The sequence below is a fragment of the Dipodomys ordii genome, unplaced genomic scaffold (genome assembly GCF_000151885.1).
Source record: "Dipodomys ordii isolate 6190 unplaced genomic scaffold, Dord_2.0 Scaffold303, whole genome shotgun sequence".
In the NCBI taxonomy this organism is placed as follows: Eukaryota; Metazoa; Chordata; class Mammalia; order Rodentia; family Heteromyidae; genus Dipodomys; species Dipodomys ordii.
Window position 1 is genome coordinate 912,095 of NW_012267519.1, and position 22,021 is coordinate 934,115.

The 22,021-nt window shown below is 41.8% G+C and overlaps 2 protein-coding genes across 3 annotated transcripts in view; one reads left to right on the top strand and one right to left on the bottom strand.

Moving 5' to 3' along the window:
• The window catches only part of Slc25a53 (solute carrier family 25, member 53), a 30,697-nt gene that overhangs the window by 5,172 nt on the left and 3,504 nt on the right, over nt 1-22,021 (bottom strand). Inside the window, exon 2 of one of the 2 annotated variants that reach the window (XM_013036579.1) lies at nt 12,705-12,825. The gene's annotated coding sequence lies outside the window, so the exon portion shown is untranslated. Of the gene's footprint in view, nt 1-6,393; nt 6,500-12,704; nt 12,826-22,021 lie in introns of those variants that run through there. The other variant, XM_013036580.1, reaches the window with a different exon arrangement.
• On the top strand, nt 6,674-9,902 carry Zcchc18 (zinc finger, CCHC domain containing 18). The gene is made up of 3 exons (XM_013036578.1): nt 6,674-6,868; nt 7,348-7,519; nt 8,144-9,902. The coding sequence occupies exon 3, from the start codon at nt 8,255-8,257 to the stop codon at nt 9,446-9,448; it is 1,194 nt and encodes a 397-aa protein (XP_012892032.1). The 5' UTR covers nt 6,674-6,868; nt 7,348-7,519; nt 8,144-8,254; the 3' UTR covers nt 9,449-9,902.

Consider the following 22,021-nt stretch of genomic DNA (forward strand, 5'->3'; position numbering starts at 1 on the left):
CCTTACACACACACACACACACACACACACACACACACACACACACACACACACACACTTACCATATTCCATGAAGGCCTTAAGCCTCAGCCTCCTTTACTGTCATGGCTAAAAGGAGACTGGGGGGGGGGTAGGGCGTGCATGACTTGGACCATACCCTTTAGCTGAGAACTGACCAGAAGCAAAGGCTCCAGAGTCTCACTGCCTGCATCCCTCTGGGACAACCCTGGCAGCCATTTCCATCCCTCCAGGGCCAAGGGGTTTTCTTCCTCACATCAGGCCTGGCTCCACCCAGGTCTGCCAATCCACAGGAAACTGGAGTCTTCCTCAGCTCTCCTATCCAGGGTCCTTCCAAGTTTCATCTGTGCCTAAATAAGGGTGTGTGGTGAGATAAATGTTTGAACCCTCTTGTACCTCAGAGTTCAGTAATGTCCCACTTCCTCCCTACCTTTTGTAAACGTGCTCACAAACTCCAGGAAACAGAATAACTTAGCAAAAAGAAAAAGCCTACGATTATGGCAGATCAGCATTGCAAGCACAGTTCTGTTATCAAATTTCTATATGATCTTTAGAAATGCATTTACATTTTGGAGTCTCATCTACTTTACTGATAAAGTGAACAGACAGGAAAAAATACTCAGCGGGCTTCCCCATAGCTTTGCAGGGTTACAGGGGTTAGGGAGTGAATTCACACCAATACGTGATCAACAGGAATTTTACTTTAGTACCTCTGATTCTTTCTGCTCATTTAGAAGGGTTAAAAGTGAACAATAATTTAGAAACATCTTACCTCAAATATCTCATCCATCATGTATTCATTATAAATAACTAATTATAAAGAATTCATAACCTTGGTATGGTGGCTCACACCTGTAATCCTGGCTACTTAGGAGGCTGAGCTCTAAGGATCACAATTATAAGGAAGCCCAGGAATGTCTGGACTTATTTCCAATTAACCACCAGAAAACCAGAAGTGGAGCTGTGGCTCAAAGTGGTAGGGCACTAACCTTGACTGAAAGAGCTCAGGGACAGGACCCACGCTCTGAGTTCAAGCCCCCAGACTGACAAAAAACAAAGAAAGAATTCATTACAAATTGAATTCTTTTCCTTTTATGGAAGGAAAGAAATTTACTTTTTCATGTATCTTTCTGCTAAGATGCTTTGATGGCATATAGAAAATTTGAGACTTTACCATGTGCTTAGTTGTGTGACCTTGGGCAGGGGTTTAGTCTGGAAAATGAGAACAATAAGACCTACCACAAAAGGTTGCTGTAAAGATTAATAACATAAAATGATATAAAGTGGTTGAGAAGCCATTACTTGATGATATTTGTACAAAGTATCAAAAAAAATTCTTCCCAACTCCATCATTCCTCTCCACACATCACATGCTCCTGTACCAGATAAGAGCAGCTTCCATAACCAGCCCTGTGTCCCTATGCATGGGAGCGAAGACCTTTTTTTGTAAATGCAAAGGCACAGCATAAACATCTGGGAAGACCTGGCTCCTTAGCATGAGTTCCAACATAGAGAAAGGGCCTACAGTTTGCCTTGAGAAGTTTTCACTTAAACACCCTCTGATCAGCCTCATATGAGTCAAATGAACCTAGGGCACTCCAGACTGTCCTGGCCAGGCTAGAACAGGTAGGTATTCCATACCAAGATCCAGCCCTACATTTGTATGTACATTTGGTCAGCTCACAAATACACATTGTTCAGCTACTACATCCTTATGGGTAAATCCCAGTGGAGCAAGAGATGTAAAGGAATTCACACCTGTACTTGGTCAAATGCTTGGGAACATAGTGGAGGAGACAGTTCAGCAATAAAGACAAAAATAAAGGGTGTTGGGCTGGGAAGGTGGCTCAGTGGTAGAGCGCTTGCCTTGCATGCATGAGGCCCTGGGTTCGATTCCCCAGCACCACATAAGCAGAAATTTAAAAAGCCAGAAGTGGCGCTGTGGCTCAAGTGGCTGAAGAGCTGAGGGACAGCACCCAGGCCCAGAGTTCAGGCCCCACGACCAGACCCAAAAATAAATAAATAAAGGGTGCAATAACGAGGATTAAAGCAGAAAGACAAGTGCAATGTATATTACCTGGGACAGAAAAAAAAAACACTCAGTGTTATCAAGGATTTGGTAGAAAAGGAACCCCACTACTTGTTGGTGGTGATGTAAATTAGTACATTTGCTATGGAAATTAGTATGAATGAACCCAAATAATAGCTGGATATCAAAAGTTCACACCCGTAATCCTAGCTATTGGGGAAGTTAAGAATTGGAGGATCATGTTTCAAAGCCAGCCAGGCAGAAAAGTCACAGAGCCATCATCTTCATGAAGATGTGGTGGTGTGTACCTGTACTCCTAATAATAATGAGAAACAAAGTAGATAGACTGCAGTCTAGGTATGCACCCAGGTAGGAAGCGAGATTCTACTGAAAAATAAATATTCTATCCAGCAAAACATAGGGTAGGAGTTATGGTTCAGTGATAGAGCCGAGACTAATAAGATGGAGACTCTTAGTTCAAACCCATATACCACCCAATAAAATCCTATTACATGATCTATCTAGCCCACACCTGGGTATATATCCAGATGAAATTAAATAAGCATACCAGAGAGATACCTATAAGCCCAAGTTTATTGCAGGTAGCACTATTACATTGACAAAGCTATGGAATCAGCCTAGGTGCTTATCAACTGATGAATGGACAAAGAAAATGTGATACATACATTAATATAATGGAGTAGTATTCAGCCATAAAGAAGAGTGAAATCTTGAAGCAAAATATATGAAACTGGAAAACACTATGTCACGTGAAGTTAGCCAGACTTAGAATGGTAAATACAGGACATCCTTCATTATATGTGGAAGAATTTTTTTAAGTCCACGTGATAGTAGAATAGCAGTGAAGAGGAAGGGTAGGAAGAATGTAGCAGAAAGGTAGCTGAATGTGATACATGGTGTATGTACATATGAAAACATACTGAATCTAATTAATATGTACACTTAGTGTGTACCAATTAATGAATAAACTTTCTGAGGAAGAATATCTGACACAGTCCTTAAACAATGAAAATATTCTTGTTAGGTGAAAGAGTGGGAGTAGACATTCTAGGTGGAAGAGGCCTGAGATGGAGGCTAGAAAGTGCTGTGGGAGGGGACTGGCAATGCACTGTGAAAGGAGGTAGGCATACTATATGGAAAGACAGCCACATTTGTAAGTTGCAGGGGACAGGAATTTTGGAGTCAGACAGCTCTAAGTTTGAATTTTGTTGCACTACATCCTAGCTTTATGATCTTGTAAAATGATAGTCGTGAAGGTTGCATGAGGTAAATCACATAATATCTGGGACATATATAAATTGTTCCCTAGATTATGTTCATAGTTTCACTTTCCAAAAATGAAACAGCAATTAGGATACGATTACAACTAAACAAATCCAAAGGCTTCCATTGATCTAAAGCAGGGGTCATCTGCAGAATGATTTTTCCCCTCCCCTTCTTTCCCTTCCCTTCTCTTCCTTTCCTTTCCTTTTGTAATGTTGAGGATCAAACCCAAGGCATCATCTATGCTGTACAATTGCTCTACAACTGAGTTATATTCCAAGCCTTCCAGAATACACTTTAAGTTGTTTGTAAAACAGTAAAGAAGAGTTTTCATAGCCACTGCACTTTGACAGTCCCTGGGCTGGAGTCCTAGGAGTTCCACCTGCAAGTTTTTATGGCCATACACAAATTACTTAACCTTCCTAAAACTCAATTTTTCTCTATGCAAAATGGGATAATGATGCCTGTCTGGGAAGGATTGCTGGGAAGCTGAAATGCGATAGCAGATGGAAAATTCCTGGCACAGCAGAGGCAAGCAGCCAAAAGTGGCTAATACTGTTTCATCTGAAGTCTTCGTCTCCTAACCTTCAGGCTTTAAAGACTTATTTGTTGAAAGTAGAAAATGTGTTCACTTTGGAAGCATCATTTAGAGCATACTCCCACATTGAAGGCCAGAGATAAGGGATGCCCTGTATCCATTTGGAGCCACCTGATAAATTTGCACATGTTTCTCCCACCTCTGCTCTAAGGGACTCTTGCTTTGTTCTACTGGCCCAACTCGTGCGCTTGTTTTTACAAATCTATTTTCTTTTATTATTTTTATGAGGTCTATTTTTGGTCCCATCCCCAAGTGCAGATATCTCATTAGGTGAGGGAGCCAATAAAAACATGGAACAAGGGTGTGTGAAAAGGAGAAGTCAGGGTCTGATGGCATGGTGCTGAGAAACAGAAGGAAGATTGTGAAGTAAACCCAGCAATTAGTGGCAACCTCACCCCTGACTGCAGGGTAAGCATCCTGCCTTCTTACTGCCTCCAACATTGCACCTTCCAGTACCAAGGCCCAAGGGTTCCATCTCCAAGAGGAAAGGCCCAACACTGAGATGAAAGGTGCATCCTCTTCAAAACTGCATTGTTGACTCCAAGGAATCTTCCATACTGGGCTTGTAAATAAGAAAGTAGGAAAGAAAGGCAACATACTCCAGCAGGCAGAAAATGAAGCCAACAGTAGTTCAAGAGCATCAGGCTGCTCACTTGTGTCCAAGCATCAGGAAACAAGAACAAACCCCACAGGACCCTGCTAGCCACAGTGTACATTAGGGAAGTAATACCTGCTCTCTAAGAACCAGATGTCAGGGAAAATGGAGCAGGTTTCTTAGCCCCTGCTTCATGGCCCATTCATTCTGGACAGCCCTGCATGCCGTTTCCATGGAGTTGCTCCTTCTCTGAGGCCTGTGATGCCAAATCCAGCAAAGTAGAAGTCCCCTGAAGAGCTCACAGAAGGGCAACCTAGCAACCTATCCTTCAGCCAGGAAATGAAAGAACTCTATCAGTGGCAGAGCTGTGATGTGGGTGTTCAGTCAAATAGAGTTCTATTTCTCCCATTTCCTCCTCAAGCAGGAGTTGCAAGGAGGAAGGTGTTAGGAAAAAGGGTGATAAAGTAGCTGTTCTTAACTATCTGAGGGCCATAGAGCCATTTGAAAAATCTTCAGAAAAATGCACAAAGTTCAATTTGTCTGAATAGAGTTTGAGGAAGAACCCTAGGCAAGCACCTCTGCTGTGGAATTAAGTTTCATGACAGATACATTATGTACAGATTCAAGCCCTTCAGCTTGACAGTGGTCTACAATCCTCCTTACACTTGAGAATCAACTAAAGCAACAGTTAAGATTTGAATCACACTTCTGACCCCTACTCCTTGTCAATCAAGTCCCCAGAGGTGGAGCCCAGGAATCGCATTTCAAGCAAGATTTTCCAAACAGCTGTGCTGGAACCAAGACTTTGGATAACAGCATAAGTTTTGTATGCAGTGTCTCGTTCCAAAGTGTGCCTTCACATTCTAACTCTAGGTGAGTCATTTTCTTCTGATTCTTAGCTCCTTTAGGATCATAAGGGGTATAAAAATATTTTTGTTTTGTTTGGTGGGGTTTTGTTTGCTTACTTGTTTTTCATGGTAGTGGAGATGGAATGCAGGGTCTCTAGCCCTGTAAGGCAGGCACTGTACCACTTGAGCCACACCTCCACTCCCCTCCCCCAAGAAGTAACATTATTTTGTTTATCAACAGGAAGTTTGTTGCCCTGTGAAACTTGTGTTAACAAAAAGTGAAAGCAAATTGCCTCGGGTTTTTTTCCTGTACAATGAATGTACTCAAAGAGTACCATCCTCTTCTGTCACTCTGTGCCCAGTGTCTTCACAACCCCACGACCCCTAGCACTACCATCCCAAAAAGACTGCTGTTCAAATGGTCTGAGACTTCTTATATAAAAATGCTCTCCCGGCCATGTATTAGGCTGGGGTGCAAAAGTGATTGGTTTCCAATTTGCTATAAGATACAGTGCATGATGCCCTAAACTTTCTGTGGCTCCGTTTCTTCAACCGTAAAATGGAGATCGTAGTAACCCCTGCTCGCTAGTTCAATATAGCTCCAAGTTGGTCCTCTCATCCCCATCACTGGGTTTTCTCCACTAACCCTTAATCTGATGGTGGAGAGTAGTGTTTAAAAGGAGCAGCCTTTGAAGTTAATACATGATGACCTGCGTGTGAGCGTTTAGCTCTGCACTTCCTAATCATACTGCCTAGGTGCCTACACCTCCCTCTCTGTTAAATGGGCACATCGCTTCTTCACAAGGATGATAAGAATAAATGTGATGTCCGTGCGAGTGCACTTGCACCCTTGAAAGAGATATTCAATGTCTCCCCCCCTTCCCCCCATACAAAGGTGAAGAACTCTCATTGTTCACTTGCTTTCTGCCCCACCTCGTGTTTAAGGCATCCGATCTCAAAGCGTGGAGGAGAGCCGAGGCGGATGGCTATAGAAGGGAAGCGAAGGGAGCAGCAAACTCACGGGTGAAATGTATATGGGCCTCGGTCCGTGCGTCTGAGCTGCACTTGACGACGCCGCGCCACCGGCTCCCGCGCCGCTCTGTCGCAGCCCCCACCAGTAGGCTCCCCCTTCTCGCAGGCATTAGCATCAGGGACAAGGCTGTGCGGGGAGGCCGGCCCTGCGCCCCGCTGATTGGCCACGCCGCCCCTCTCGTCAAGCTCTTTTGTCTCAATGGGAAGAGGCTGGAAAGAGCAGCAGCCGCTGGGCAAGCGGAACTGGAGGGCGGGGGCAGCCGCGGCTGCCTTGGAAACCGCTGCCTGGATTCTGCTACCCCTTGCTGGGCGGGCTAGCGTAGCAGCTCGCTTGGTTGGGCTGCCCCTGGTTTTTAGCGGCTGAGGAGGCGCCATCCATTTCCCCTGCAGGGCCCCAGAGACCGGAAGGCAAAACAGAGTTGTCAGCGAGGCCTGAGCATCTGCTGGCAACCCGCAGAGCACAGGTAAAGAAATGGCTTGTTAAACTGAGGGAGGAGGTTGGGTTCATCTGCATGCTACTACCCATTGGTATGATTTGTTTGCACTTAGGGAGAGGGCGTTTTCAGGAAGATAGCAAAAAGCAAGGATGAGAATTGGCAAGATGTCTGTCTTGAACCCCCTTACATCTCATTTCCTGTGAAGAAATGAAATGGAAGGCATACATCCAACTTTCGTTCCTTTTCTCTATGGCAGCCCATCAAAGATTCCGAATTTGAATTTTGTGAGGCAAATTGACAAGCTGGTAGACTGATCATTGCTCTGGGTGAAGGTATGTGATAGATGGCAGAGGTTGGAGGGGCACAGAGGAAGGAGATTTGGGCTTCTGTTTCAAGGATGGGGAAAGGAATTTTTCCTCCTGGAAACAGTGAAGAGGGTTAGCAAGATGACATGAGAGTCTGCTTCTGACATTTCTTCCTCTCCCATTCCCTGGGTTGTGACGCAGTCCCAAATGCGTTGAGTATCTGGATCTGCTACCGGCTGTGGACTTGAGAGATCATCCATACCCATGACGTGAGCTCTCACCTAGGTACCTGTTTCAGAGGCTGGACCACAAACGAAGACGATTTTCCTAGCTCTCATAAGAATCTGAAAAATAGCAGGAAACTTCTGAGAAGGTACATGGAAGAGGGGTGTTGCCACCTAAAACCTTGAGGTTCATAGACATGTTATTAGTATTATACACATAATACTAATAAACATTAATATGTGGGCTGGGAAGGTGGCTCAGTGGTAGAGGGCTTGCACTGCATGCATGAGGCCCTGGGTTCGATTCCTCAGCACCACATAAGCAGAAGAAGCCAAAAGTGACTCTGTGGCTCAAGTGGTAGAGAGCTAGCCTTGAGCTGAAGAGCTGAGGGACAGCACCCAGGCCCAGAGTTCAGGCCCCCCGACAGGCAAAAAATAAAATAAAAATAAAAGTAGACATTAATATGTGAAATGTAGACTATCATGGTCTATTTTGAGGGCTTAATATCTGCTCCAAACACTATTTCATCTAGAATTCTAACCAACAGTTGTTACCCCTTCTGGAGAACAGGTGGAGGTGAGGGAGAAGGTTGAGGGTGGTGTAGATAAGGCTCTGAAAAATGCCCTGCCTTGTTGCTAGAATTTCTCAGAATTTTTAGGAGACAGTGCAAATGTAGACTATTTTGCAGTGTACTCAAAAAGGTGGAAAATGCAGATTGGTTCCCCTCAGCTCCATTCTGTTACTTGATTGATCTTTTCCTCTCCATTTACAGGCCCTACTGAAATACAAGGAAGATATAGCCCAGGAACCTTGCTTTGGAGATTCCTGCAGGTTAGGCTTTTTCCCCCCTTAAAAGCCAGCAGATACTCTATCATCTTCAATCATGGCAAGTATCCTTGCACGAGTGCGTAACAGCCAGCAGCAGAATGCACCCTTGCCACCCTGGGCCTGTTCCCTATTGAGGTCCCTAGGTGTGAGTCTTGCTCCTTTAATGTCCAACATAGTAGAAAGAAATGTGAAATTCTTCTCTGGAAGGGTGGCGCCAGCTCAGGGGGAAGAAACATTTGAAAACTGGTTAACCCAAGTGAATGGGGTCCTGCCAGATTGGAATATACCTGAAGAACAAAAGTTGACCCTCCTGATGAAAACCCTCAGGGGTCCTGCCCGCGAGGTCATGCGTTTGCTCCAGGCTGCCAACCCCAGTCTAAGTGTGGCAGATTTTTTGCGAGCAATGAAACTGGTGTTTGGGGAGTCTGAGAGCAGCATGACTGCTCATGGTACATTTTTTAACACACTGCAGGCTCAAGGGGAGAAAGCCTCCCTTTATGTGATCCGTTTAGAGGTACAGCTCCAGAATGCTATGCAGGCAGGTGTCCTAGCAGAGAGAGATGCAAACCAGACTCGCCTGCACCAGCTCCTTGTAGGGGCTGAGTTGAGTAGGAACCTGCAAAACAGGTTTAAGCGGCTCCTCAGAATGTATGCAAATGAGCCAGAGAGCCTTCCCAGTTTTCTGGAAGTAATCAGGATGATAAGAGAAGAAGAGGATTGGGATGACAGTTTTATTAGACGGAAGCGGCCCAAGAGATCTGAGCCAATAATGGAGCGAGCAACCAGTCCTGTGGTATTTCAGGAGTTCCAGCCAATGACAATCAGCAGTGCTGACTCCAATGTGATAGAGATAGATGATACCCTGGATGACTTAGATGAAGATGTGATTCTAGTGGAATCTGGGGACCCTCCACTCTCCTCAAATGCACCACCCCTCAGAGGGAGGGCTACATCTCAGGACCAATTGCTGGTCATTGATTCCCCTAACCATTCCAGAGCTCAGTCTCCTTCTACTGGTTGGACAAATAAAAATAATAGTCCTGAGGATATGCACAGAGGCAGGAAGCGCAAACACACAATCCCCTATTCCCTTTGTGGCCAGGAGCACCACTCTAAAGAACCCTGTGACAATGAGAACAAGGCACAGGTTTTTGCAACAGTGATGATCACACTACAGGAGCTGTCACATACAGAGGAGACATCAAAAGAAGTCCCTAGAGAACACAATGGCCTCTCAGGGTCACAATAAGATGCTACCTCCAAGCCCTAAATGAACCCTTAACTGTATTCAGAGTCTGAGGCTGTGGAAAATAAGAATGGGGGTGGGGTTCTTACTGAATGAATTCATCATAAAGCACTTTTCCATGAGGGGAAAAATCAGTGTTATATACCAGCACAATGAAGGGTGATGGTTTGACCACTTTCCTTGTTTCCTTCTCTGCTTGCTTAATGGTCTTTTCTCTGTGTCTTTCTTCAAAGTTTTTATTCTATATTCTGTTCACCTGTGTTCCTGTGTTAAACACATCAAGAAAAATACAATAACTGAACTATAAATTCCCTGAAAATGACCCTCATATAAGCATTGTCAGTCCTTTGGTGAATGCCCTTCTAGATATTTCCCTGTATCTGTATACTCAGTGGATATATGTGCAGATAAAAGTGATCAAATATAAGTGTTGTTCTATATAGTCTTATTTGATCAAATAATATATCTTGTAGACTTCGAAGTCAATGAATATATATATATAAGCATCTCATTTAACGACTGTGTGTTGTTCTTTTTAGAAAGATAAAGGAAAATTAATTGTAAAAACTATAATGGGGATATTATACAGTGGGGTAGGGTTTGGGGATTTGAAACAACTGTTATATAGATGAGCACTGAAAGGGGCTGAATCTCTCCAAGAGCCTCTTGTCACACTGACCTGTCTCCTAGATTATAGAGCCACTATTTGCACCTACTGATTAATAATGCTCTAGTGCTCTCAAATGACAAGTGGGGAGGGCAACAAAAATAGAATAGTGAGTCAGACTCCAGTGGCCCATAATCCCAGGTATTCAGAAGGCTGAGGTTTAGATGATTGTGTTCAAAGCCAGCCTAGGCAGAAAAGTCTTGGCTACTCCATCTCCAATTAACCAGCAAAAAGACAACCTAGAAGCATGTCTCCAGTTGCAGAGTGCCAGCTGAGAAAGCAAGTCAAGCAAGAAGGAGGCCTTGAGCTCAATCCATAGTATGGACAGGGACACACACACACACACACACACACACACGAATAAAGAGTTCATTCTGATTCACACTAGGAAAGGCACCTCATCTGTTGTCCAGAGATCAGAGAGTGATGACATCTGAGTTTTGTCCCTGAGCTATACTAGTTCCTTATAGGTTCATTAGTTCCTGTGATAAACAGAAAAGACTGACAAAGGGGTGGGGATGCTTTCATTTAAGGTTTGGAACAGAGTGAAATGAACACTGAAGATTGGAGGGTTTTTCCTGAAACATTGGTGCTTCCTTCCCTGGACTGAGGAGACAAAGTGTGCAGCAGTGGGAGCTGCTGTGTGTGGGAGAGGAAGCATCCAGCTGTCGTAGGGGAGAGGAGGAAAGGGAGAGGACATGATCAGCACAGGTCTACACTGACAGCGACAGAAAGGCTGGTAGGAATTGTACAGCACAGGTTTTACACACAATCTTGAGCTATGTGGTCTGGGGTGGGTTGGTGTTGGGAATCCACATTAGCAGACTATGGCTTACACAGTGGGGGAGAAGAGGGTGCAGGCTAAGGCCCTACTGCAGCCTCTCTGGGTTGCCATACCCACAGCCTGCCTTGGAGTGAGTGCTTCTTCCAGAATTGCCCTCCTCAGCAATGCTTCCCCCCTGGTCTCTTGTCCTGTTCCATCCCTATCACATGATGTCACCTACAACTGTCCTTTCCCCTGGAGCCAACATTCATCTGTTAATGGAGATGAAGAGGCTCAGTTTCCTGTGTCCTGCCCAGTACCACATATCCTCCAAGTTGCCCCTACTGAGTAACCCTCAAGACTGAAGAAGACTGGGATGGCCTGCCTGCAGGCCTCAAACCCAGGACTTTTAGTTGAGAACTGACAGAGGCAAAGGCTTAATAGTCTCACTGCCAGCATCTCTCTGGAGCAACTCTGGCAGCCACTTCCATCCCTCCAGAGTTAAAGTGTCCCTCCCCCATGCCAGTCAGGAGGCACCTCCAGGACCAGCAAATCCACAGGATTGTGTGTACTACTTTATTTCTACTCACCCCACCCCATCTGCCCTTAAAAATACCATTACATGTCAGGCACTGGTGGCTCACACCTGTAATCGTAGATACTCAGGAAGCTGAGATCTGAAGATCATGCTTTGAAGCCAGCCTGGACAGGAAAGCCTGTGAGACTCTTACCTCCAATAAGCCACCAGAAAATTGGAAATGTGCTGTGGCTCAAGTGGTAGAGTGCTAGCCTTGAGCTGAAGCGCTAAGGGTCAGTACCCAGCCCCAGAGTTCAAGCCCCATGACTGACCAAAAGAAAAAAAAGAAAGAAAAGAAAAGAAAAAGAAAAATACTATTAGATCATCTATGTCAGATTAGAGTATTATTCCACTTCCTGCTTTTCCTGGTCACCTTTTCTTACATTTACCCTTCAAATGTTAAGTTATTTACCCAGATTTACAGTTTATGCTGTCATGATTTCTTTCAAAATGAGATAAAGTAAAAAAGAAACAAGTTCCATACTTACCACTACCCTCGTTTTCCTTGGAGTTAACTCTGAGGTTCAGTATAAATCACAGCATTGCTACTCTATTTCATCCCCTTTTATTCCTTGTCCTGTTGTACAGCCTTGAAGCTCTGTATTTATTTCACCAAAAATGATGCAAAGCTTATCCTTCCTTTTCCCCTCTTTTATTGTACCAGTCCTGGGGCTTGAAATCAGGGCTTGGTTGCTGTCCCTAGGGCTTTGTGCTCAAGGCTAGCACTCTCACACTTGAGCCACAGCTCCACTTCTGGGTTTTTGGTGATTAATTGGAGATCAGAGTGTCTCAAGCTTTCCTGCCTGAGCTGGCTTTGAACCATGATCCTCAGATCTCAGCCTCCTGAGTAGCTAGGATGACAGCTGTGAGCCACTGACCCAGACAAAGTTGATACACTGTACTTTCTATTTCACTTTGTGTGACACTAGATTTTCCTTTATTCAAGATACATACCAGCCAGGTAGCACTATGGTCCATGCAACATGCTGAGGCAGGACCACAAATTCAAAGCCAACCTGGCCTATATAGCAAGACCCTGTCTCAAAAGTGAACAACCAAAAATATGTCCCTCCTTTCAAAGGAAGACACAGAAGTCTTAGGCTCACAAATGTGATTAAGTGAAAGGCTTTTTAGGAGATGTTGGGTCTGATAGCCTTCATTCAAAATTACTTTTTTTTTCTTTTTCACTTCAGTCCCTAAGAGGTACAAATTAATCTTTTGCCTTGTCAGGAGAAGCTAGCCTTTGAGTGACCTTCTTTTGCATTATCTTCCTCCTTGATGATATATTCTCTTCTTTCCATGACATCAGTCTTATGCATTTCTCTGTCCCAGTTTTTTTCCCAGTCTCCTCTGCTGAATCTTCTTTCTTAATCCTAACATAAGAGAGATAAAATTTTAAATCATGACAATTGTGATTCGCTTAAAGGTCATTAAGTACCATGCTGGACTTTTAAATGAATTAGCTCCATAGAAACTCATTTAGATAGGGATTTGTTATGGTTTAGATTTTAAATATCCTATAGAGGCTAAAGTCTTGGCCACCAGCTATTGGGAGGTAGTAAAATTTTTAGGATGTGGGGGCTAGTAGATTGAAGTTAGGTCATTGGGTATACACCCTTGATAGGAATATTGGGACCAAACAATGAGCCAAATAAACCTTTCCTCCTATAAATGTGTTCTTTCAAGTATTTTGTTATGGCAATGGAAAGCTAGTACAATTTCGAACCTACAGCTAATTACTATTAATCTATACACATTTCAGAGGAGGTAAAATGCTAGAAAGTTAGGAAATTTACAAACGACTATGTAGGTATTTAGCTGTGGAACCAAGGATGAAACATGGGACTAAAGGAGCCTCAAAATCTATGTCCTTTATTTGTGTTAGTTCTTATATGCACAGCACTCCTTGAAGTGGTTTTATATGGAGATGATGTGTGAAGAAAATATAATCTATAGACATCATGAGACAAATGTCATAGCAGTAAGTGGTCATGTGTCATACACAAGGATGGAATTTTTTTTGTCGGTCGTGGGGCTTGAACTTTGGGCCTGGGCACTGTCCTTGTGCTCTTCAGCTCAAGGCCAGCACTCTACCACTTGAGCCACAGCGCCACTTCACGTTTTCTGGTGGTTAATTGGAAATAAGAGTCTCACAGACTTTCCTACCCTGGCTGGTTTTGAACCACAATCCTCAGATCTCAGCCTCCTGAGTAGCTAGGATTACAGGAGTGAGCCACCAGCACCTGGCTCCAAGGATGGAATTTTTAAGGACATTTGTTTGACAGAGGCTTATTTCTACCTACTCTTTCTTTCCTTGTGACTGATATTCTACCTACTTTCTGGCAACCATAACCTCCTCACTTCTGAGTTACATTATTCTGTTTAGCTCAAGTACCCTGTTTCAGGTCTGAGCTTTATAGTGCAAATGCTTCTGAATTTTGCATATGCCAAGGGAGATGGTGGCAGAAGTCTGTAGAGGAAGAAATGAATTGTTCCTTTAGAGGTGCTGGGGAGATCTTTATTGCCTGATTGGAAAAAGTTAAGTTTAATTTTCTGATGACACTAAGTATGAATTCCAGATAAATCTGAGAAGTAAATGTAGATTTTATATAATTGTATGCTTATTATTCCTTAATCATGTATTTTGTTACTACAGTTAGACAAAAACAGTAAGTTCTATTTTTCCAGAGTACAGTGGAGGTGACTATAGTTCCCAATATGCTGTTACAAATATTTTAAGAATTACTAGGAGAGGAGCCCCAAGGATCCAAATGCAAAGTAATGACAAGGAGATGGAAGCATTATTTATACTGATTTATCATTACATATTATATACATGTATTGACATATAGGTTTATCTAAAAAATATGTACAAGTACTATGTTAAAGCATTTTTCAGTTATCTAAGATGATGTAAATGCTAATCATGTTGATTTGATCAGCATATATTATATGCATGTAGTAGATTATTCCAACATACCCCATAAATACGTGCAGGTAAAATGGTAAATTCAGCTAGGCTCCCACATATAATCCTAGCTATTCAGGAGGCTGAGCTCTGAGGATTGCAGTTCAAAGCCAGCCTGGATAGGAAAGTCCATGAGACTCTAATCTCCAATTAACCACCAGAAAACTGAAAGTGTCACTGTGGCTCAAAGTAGTAGAGTGATAGCCTTAAGTGAAAAAGCTCAGGCATAGCACCCTTGCCCTAAGTTCAAGCTCTATGACTGACAAAAAATGCAAATTCAATAAATAATTCTTTTTGTTGTTGGTCGTGAGGCCTGAACTCAGGGCCTGGGTGCTGTCCCTCAGCTCTTCAGCTCAAGGCCAGTGCCCTACCACTTGAGCCCAGCTCCACTTCTGGCTTTTTCTACTTATGTAGTATTGAGGAATTAAACCCAAGGCCTCATGAATGCGAGGCAAGCACTCTACCACTGAGCCACCTTCCCAGCCCTCAACAAATAATTTTTTGTAGGTCATGGGGCTTGAACTCTGGGCCTGAGCACTGTCCCTTAGCTATTCAGCTCAAGTCCAGGGCTCTACCACTTTAGCTACAGGGCCACTTCGGTTTTCTGGTGGTTTATTAGAGATAGGAGTCTCACGGTCTTTCCTGCCAGGGCTGGCTTTGAACCACAATCCTCAGATCTTAGCCTCCTGAGTAGCTAGGATTACAGGCATGAGCCACCAGTGCCCGGCCACCCCAGGTTTTTGACCTTACACTGTGGTTGCTGTCTAAGAAATCCAGGCCCATTTGGAACTTAACTAAGCATAAACTGTACATGCTTTTATGACTGAGATTAGGATATCAGAAAAAGAAGATTTTAGCCACCAGCGCCCAGCTAATAAATAATTTTTGATGAAACAAATAATCACATGTTTAAAAGCAACTTCTATTTATTGATTTATTTATTTTTGTCAGTCATGGTGCTTGAATTTAGGGCCTGGGTGCTGTCCCTGAGGTGCTGTCCCTGAGTTCTTTTTGCTCAAGAATAGCGCTCTACACTTTGAGCCACAGTGCTACTTCCAATTTTCTAGTAGTTAATTGGAAATAAGACTTTCCTGCCTGGGCTGGCTTTGAACCACCATGCTCAAATCTCAGCTTCTTGTTTTGCTAGGATTGCAGTCATGAGCCACCAGTGCCTGGCAGCAACTCCTTTCAAAACTATAACAAAATATATTTTTACTCAATCTCTAGTAGAATAGCATGTTCTATGATTAAAGCAATAATATAAAGTCTAAAGGAACTATCTAATTCAGAATACAGTATTATCAGAAATAAAAACAAACAGAAATATGAGCAAGAAACAATGAAAAGGAAGTAAGGTTGACAACAAATAAGAAAGATAGCAAGTTTCTATTGTGCTTAGATAACTAACATTTAACAAAGTCTTATATAATGCCAGGAACATACTGGGAGCTCTACATTATTTTATATTTTCATTCTCACAAATGAACCTTGAGATTGATGCTCATGTCCTAAAAGTTTCTAAGATAAAAAAAAATTCAGTAAAGGGCTGAGAAGTTGGCTCAGTGGTAGAGTGCTTGTCTCGTATGCATGAGGCCCTGGGTTCCATTCCTCAGCACCATATAAGCAGAATAAAGCCAGAAGTGGTGCTGTGGCTCAGTGGTAGGGCTCTAACCTTGAGCTGGAGAGTGAGGGACAAGCACTCAGGCCCAGAGTTCAGGCCCTACGACCAACAAAAAAAAATAAAATTCAGTAAAGTACATAAAATGTAAACACATAGTTCAATAAATTCTTACAATGCAACCCACCATAAAGATTAAGAAATAGAACACTTTCAGAAATCCTGTGGGTCTCTGCCCAAGCAGTGCTCCCAAAGGAAGCTATGCTCAATGACAGTTTGGCCCATGTATGTCTTATTTTAATTTCTGACTTTGCTCTGTAAATATGGATCCCCAAATACTGTAGTTTTGGTTTTCAACTTCATATAAATAGAACAATGCTGTATGCATCCTCCCTTTTCTGGCTCATTTCCCTTAGAATTGTGCATCTGAGATACAACATTACATATAGCTTTGCTTTATCAATGTTGTATTACAACATTCCATTTTATGAACTTAAAAGAAATCAACCATGCCACTGTTTTAGACTATTTGTGTCCAGTTTAGGATAATTATGGAAAATGTTGCCACAACCAGGCTTTATGTCTCCAGGTATGCATGTATACACACAGTATACATCTAGGAATGGAATTACTAGATCATAGAACAGATGCTATCAGACTATATACTAAAGTTCTCACTTCTACAAATCAGTGTTCAAGATTTTCTGTTGGCTTACAAAGTTTACATTGTAAATAAAGCTTTATAACTGTCACTTGAACTTTGGTACATCTTTTATTGTTTAGTTCAAGATCCCTGATTTTGTATACTATTGCAAATGTAGGCTTTGTTAAACATTTTCAAAGTGCTTTTTGAAGGTACACAGATATATAGTCAATATTTTGATACTGTTGTTACATATTGATTTTGCTCTCTTAATTCCAATACCAGATTTTATTTGATAATGTACATTACTGTTCTTTATACTTCTTTTTCAAATTTTTCTTATTGTGGCTCAGTATATTTCTAAATTAACCAGGGAAATATTTGACTAGGAAAAAGCTTCTATAAGTTTACCCCACTTTGTGTGTGTGTGTGTGTGTGTGTGTGTGTGTGTGTATGCGCATGCACCCATGCACACGCATGCGTGCACTAACCCTGGGTCTTGAACTCAGGGTCTGGGTGCTGTCTCTGACCTTCTGTTCAAGGCTAGTCTCTGCCACTTGAGACACAGTGCCACTTCAGGCCTTTTCTGAGTAGTTCATTGGAGATAAGAGTCTCACGGACTTTCTTGTCTGGCTGGTTTTGAACCCCAATCCTCAGATCTCAGTTTCCTGATTAGCTCGGATTATCAGTGTGAGCCCCTAGAGCCTTGCTTCCACCCCAGTTTTCGCAGCATCTTATCAATGTGAAATATTTAAAATATCCTATTAATAAGTGATAAGTGATTTTTTTCAGTGTTTCCACTCTGAAAATAAGAAACATCAAAATTGTACAAATGAAAAAATCAAGACATAGAGAAGTGAGGCAACCCACCTAACATCACCCAGCTACAACAAGTCAGAGCTGTGAGGACAGACTTGCAAAAATTTCATCATCCTTCCTGGAGAACAGGCTGCCGTGGATACATATCTACAAATGGTAATTTTTATTTCTTGTTTTGCAAGCCATATATACTTATTTTTACTTGTCTATTGCCTCACTGTGCTAGTCAGAACTAAAAATGCAAGAAGTAGTAGGGGAACATCTTTGTCTTTTTTTTTTTTTTGGTCAGTCTTGGGGTTTGAAATCAAGCTAGTTCTCTACTGTTTTGAGCCCAGCACAACTTGTGGTTTTTGAGTGGTAATTAGAGATAATGGACTTTCTTGCGCAAGCTAGCTTTGAACCCCGATTTTCACATCTCAGCCTCCTAAGTATCTAGGATTGTAGTCATGAGCCACCAGTACCCAGCAAAGGCGTCTTTGTCTTATTCCTGAAATCAAGGGACTTTGTTTTCTTAGTGCTGGAGATCAGACCCAGGATCATATAAGCACTGAGCAAGTACAGCTATACCACTGATCTGCATCCTTAGTCCAAGGAGTCTACATTCAGCAAAGTAGAGAAAGACATTTGCTGCAGGATTTTAGTACATACCATTTGGAATCATCCCAGATGCCCCTCAGTGGACAAATGGATCGAGAAAATATGGTATATCTACAAAATGGAATTTTATTCATCATTTAGAAAAAAATGATATTTTACCATTTGTAAATAATTTGAAAGACCTGGAAAAATGACATTAAGTCAGGCTATGAGAGACAAAGGGTGTATGTTTTTTGATCCATTGTAACAGTGAGATGTACAAGACACTATGTTGAAAACAAACTTTACAACTTGTGGGAGGGAGGGGGGAGGGAGGAGTTGGGGAGGTAGGGAGGGAAGGGATGGCAAGAGAAAAACAAAGGAGGAGGTAACAATGCTTGATAAGAAATGTACCCATTATCTTACTCATGTAACTGTAACCCCTCTGTACAGTATTTTTACAATAGAAAACGTATTTTTTTAAAAAGATGCATGTTTTCCCTTATATAGAAGCTAAATTTAGCTTATACACTTATAAGTAACTATGTTGGGTGGTCTGCAAGTATACACAAATATATTAACTGAAATATGGTAGATTCAAGGAAGAACTCAAATAGAAAGTCAAAGTCAAATTTCAACAAAATAAACACCAGGAAGCTGGCACTTGAAAGCGGAGGGGTGAGGTCAAGGAGCTAGAGGAATGAAAAGAAGGGAGGGGAAAATGCAGTTTAGAGCCCAATGTATATCCTAGAAAATTAAGAATAATGAGGAAATGAGTGGATAGGGAAAGGAAGGGTAAGAATGTTGAAAGGGATGACTTTGATCGAGACGCATTGTAATCATAAACTCCTTTGTTAAATGGTACCCCCTTTGTACAATGACTTAAAGATAATAAAAACAATTCTTTTACTGGATGCAGGTGGCTCATGCCTGTAATTCTAGCTACTCAGGAGGCTGAGATCTGAGGATTGATGTTCAAAGCCAGGCCAGGCAGGAAAGTCTCTGAGACTGTTATCTCCAAGTAACCACCAGAAAACTGGAAGTGGTGCTATGGCTCAAAGTGGTAGAGTGCTATCCTTGCGCAAAGAGCTCAAGGAAAGTGCCCAGACCCTGAGTTCAAACCCCACGGCCAACAAAAATAATTATTTTACCTAGAGATGTGGATCAAGTGGTAGAATGCCTGCTATGAGCAATCAACCAAGCCAGTGCAAGGCTCTGAGTTCAAAGCCTAGTATCAATAACAAAACAGAAATAAAAAACAAAACAGATGTTTTCTCCCATTTACTGTAAGTTCTTAAAGTCACCAATAATTGTTGAATTTTATCAAATGGTTTTCTGTATCTATTAACACAGTCATATTATTTTCCTTTTTCCATTCATGTGTTAAATGATGTTGTTTGCTTTTAAATCATAAGCCAACTAGAAATATCTGCAATAAACCCATTTCAGTCCTGATTTATTATAATTGTTGTACACTGCTGAATTCAACTTGCTAATATTTTGTTCAGGATTCTTGCATCTATGTCTGTATTAGCCTGAAATTTTCATAATGATGCTATCTTAGAGGAATGAATTCATATTCTCCATCCACTAAAGAATTAAATGGCAAGAAAGTATTTAAGGTAAACAGACTAAGTTTATTTTGAAAGTGAAAGAAAAGCCATGAAATAAAGTAGTGAGACTCTATTTAGGAGAGGAGCCTCAAAGAGGAGCTCAATGGAGTTCTCTCATAAAGTGTTATTTTTTTCTTTTTGGTCAGCTATGGGGCTTGAACTTGGGGCCTGGGCGCTGTCCCTCAGCTCTTTTGCTCAAGGCTAGTGCTCTACCATTTAGAGCCACAGCACCACTTCTTATTTTCTGAGTGGTTAATTGGAGATAAGAATCTCATGGGTACTTTTCTGTCTGGGCTGGCTTTGAATCATCATCTTCAGATTTCAGCTTCCTGAGTAGCTAGGATTACAGGTGTGAGCCACCAGCATATGACTTCATAGAGTGCTTTTTATAATATAGGTCTCTCATACCTCCTCCTCTGGGTTATGCACTGTCCAAGTTCTTTTCATTGGTTGAGCAGCCACACAGAGCATTATAGGAAGAAATGTTTGAGCATGAACTCACAGCATTATGGGAAGGAGAAGAATGGAGAAAGATCCTGAGGCACTATGGGAAGTGTCATGATAGACCACATGTTATCTGCCACATGTGATGTCTGCCACTTTTGTTCCAATCTACCTAATACTTCTCCTTTCTGTCAGATGGGAGCTAGTAAACCAAGAAGATGAGGAAGCCCAAGGGCCAGGTAGAGGGGTAAATGGAAAAATGGTTTACTGACTCATTTTTTTTATTGATGAGCCAGTTTACACCTGTAATTCTAGCAGTTGGAAGGCTGAGGCAGGAGGATTTCAAGTCTGACACCTGTCTGGTATACATACATAGAACTTGTCTCAAAAAAAGCAAATCAAAACAACATTAAAATTGGTTGGTATAGCACACTGACTTAGAAATAAAAAGCTTCCAATCACAGAGAAAAAATGTAAGTGCAAATATTCTACAGCTCTTAGTGGAAAAGTAGGGTTCCTGTAAGCCTCTGATCTCATTTCCTTAAAACAGTCAATACATAACAGTGTGTATGTTAGAGATGTCTTGTTTAGCATATATTTCTTAAAATGAGAAATTATATGCAATATTCATAACAGAAGACCAGGCAAGAAGGGTTTGACATTTTCCTTAGCATGAGTAACACAGGGTTTTACTGAAAATCTTGATTTTTCAGTCTGGTAACAATGCTGTCTACTCAGTGTTTTCCAATCAATCATCATCTCACAAAGCCACAAATTTAGCAGCTATATCACTCAATAAAGATATTATTTTAGCACTTTTCAGAGCATCCTCACATAGAGACTGGCAAATTTACTCTTCTTTTTTCTGGATATACCACAGTATTGATTCATTAACACTGAACTCATAGCCAACAACATTATAACTCATGCTGGAATGCATATAATTCTTCCAAAGAAAGCACATCATAGCCTTCTGGTATTTAGAGCACTAGAAAACACTTTAGAACTATAATTAGAGATCACTGAAACAGTAGAATCACCAACAAAAGGTACAAAATGTGGTATTAAATAGACCATGAAAAGGACATTTATAGCATAAAGAGCTATAACAACAAAGGCAGTGTGTCCCCTATCCAACCTCAGCACTGGGAACACTGAGTGCCTGGGAACTAATTTTTTGTCATTCTGCAGATCCATGAATGACCATGAAAGTACTTCAAGTACAGATGGTGAGGTAACACATAAATTTTTTCAAGCAGGCAAATTTGCAGATCTGAAATCTGTCAATAATGAAGATCAACTATATCTCTATCTCTCTATATAACAACACACACATACATACATGTACATATTGCATTTTAAAATTTTATTTTTTGTTGTAAACGTGATGTGCAGAGGGATTACAGTTACATAAGGTAATATATTTCTTGTCCAACATTGTTACCCACTCCTTCGTTTCTCTCCCACTATCCCTCCCTTTCCCCATGTACTTTTTAAAATAATTAGTACTGGGCTAGGAAGGTGGCTCAGTGGTAGAGTGCTTGCCTTGCATGCATGAGGCCCTGGGTTCGATTCCTCAGCAACATGCATGAGGCCCTGGGTTCGATTCCTCAGCACCACATAAGCAAAAAGAAAAAAGCTGGAAGTGGCACTGTGGCTCAAGTGGTAGAGCACTAGCCTTGAGCTGAAGAGCTGAGGGACACCACCCAGGCCAAGAGTACAGGCCCCACGACCGGACCCCCCCAAAAAATAAAAAATAAAATAAAATAATGAGCAGAAATTGCTAATTATTGAAGCTGGGCAATATGAAGGTGCCTAATAATAGTCTTTCTCATTTTTGTGTATTTCTAATTTTTCATAATAGAAAGCTTTAAAAACGATCTATTCT

Coding starts and splice junctions, on each gene's coding strand:
- Zcchc18 (XM_013036578.1), top strand. CDS start 8,255: ATGGCAAGTATCCTTGCACGAGTGCGTAACAGCCAGCAGCAGAATGCA.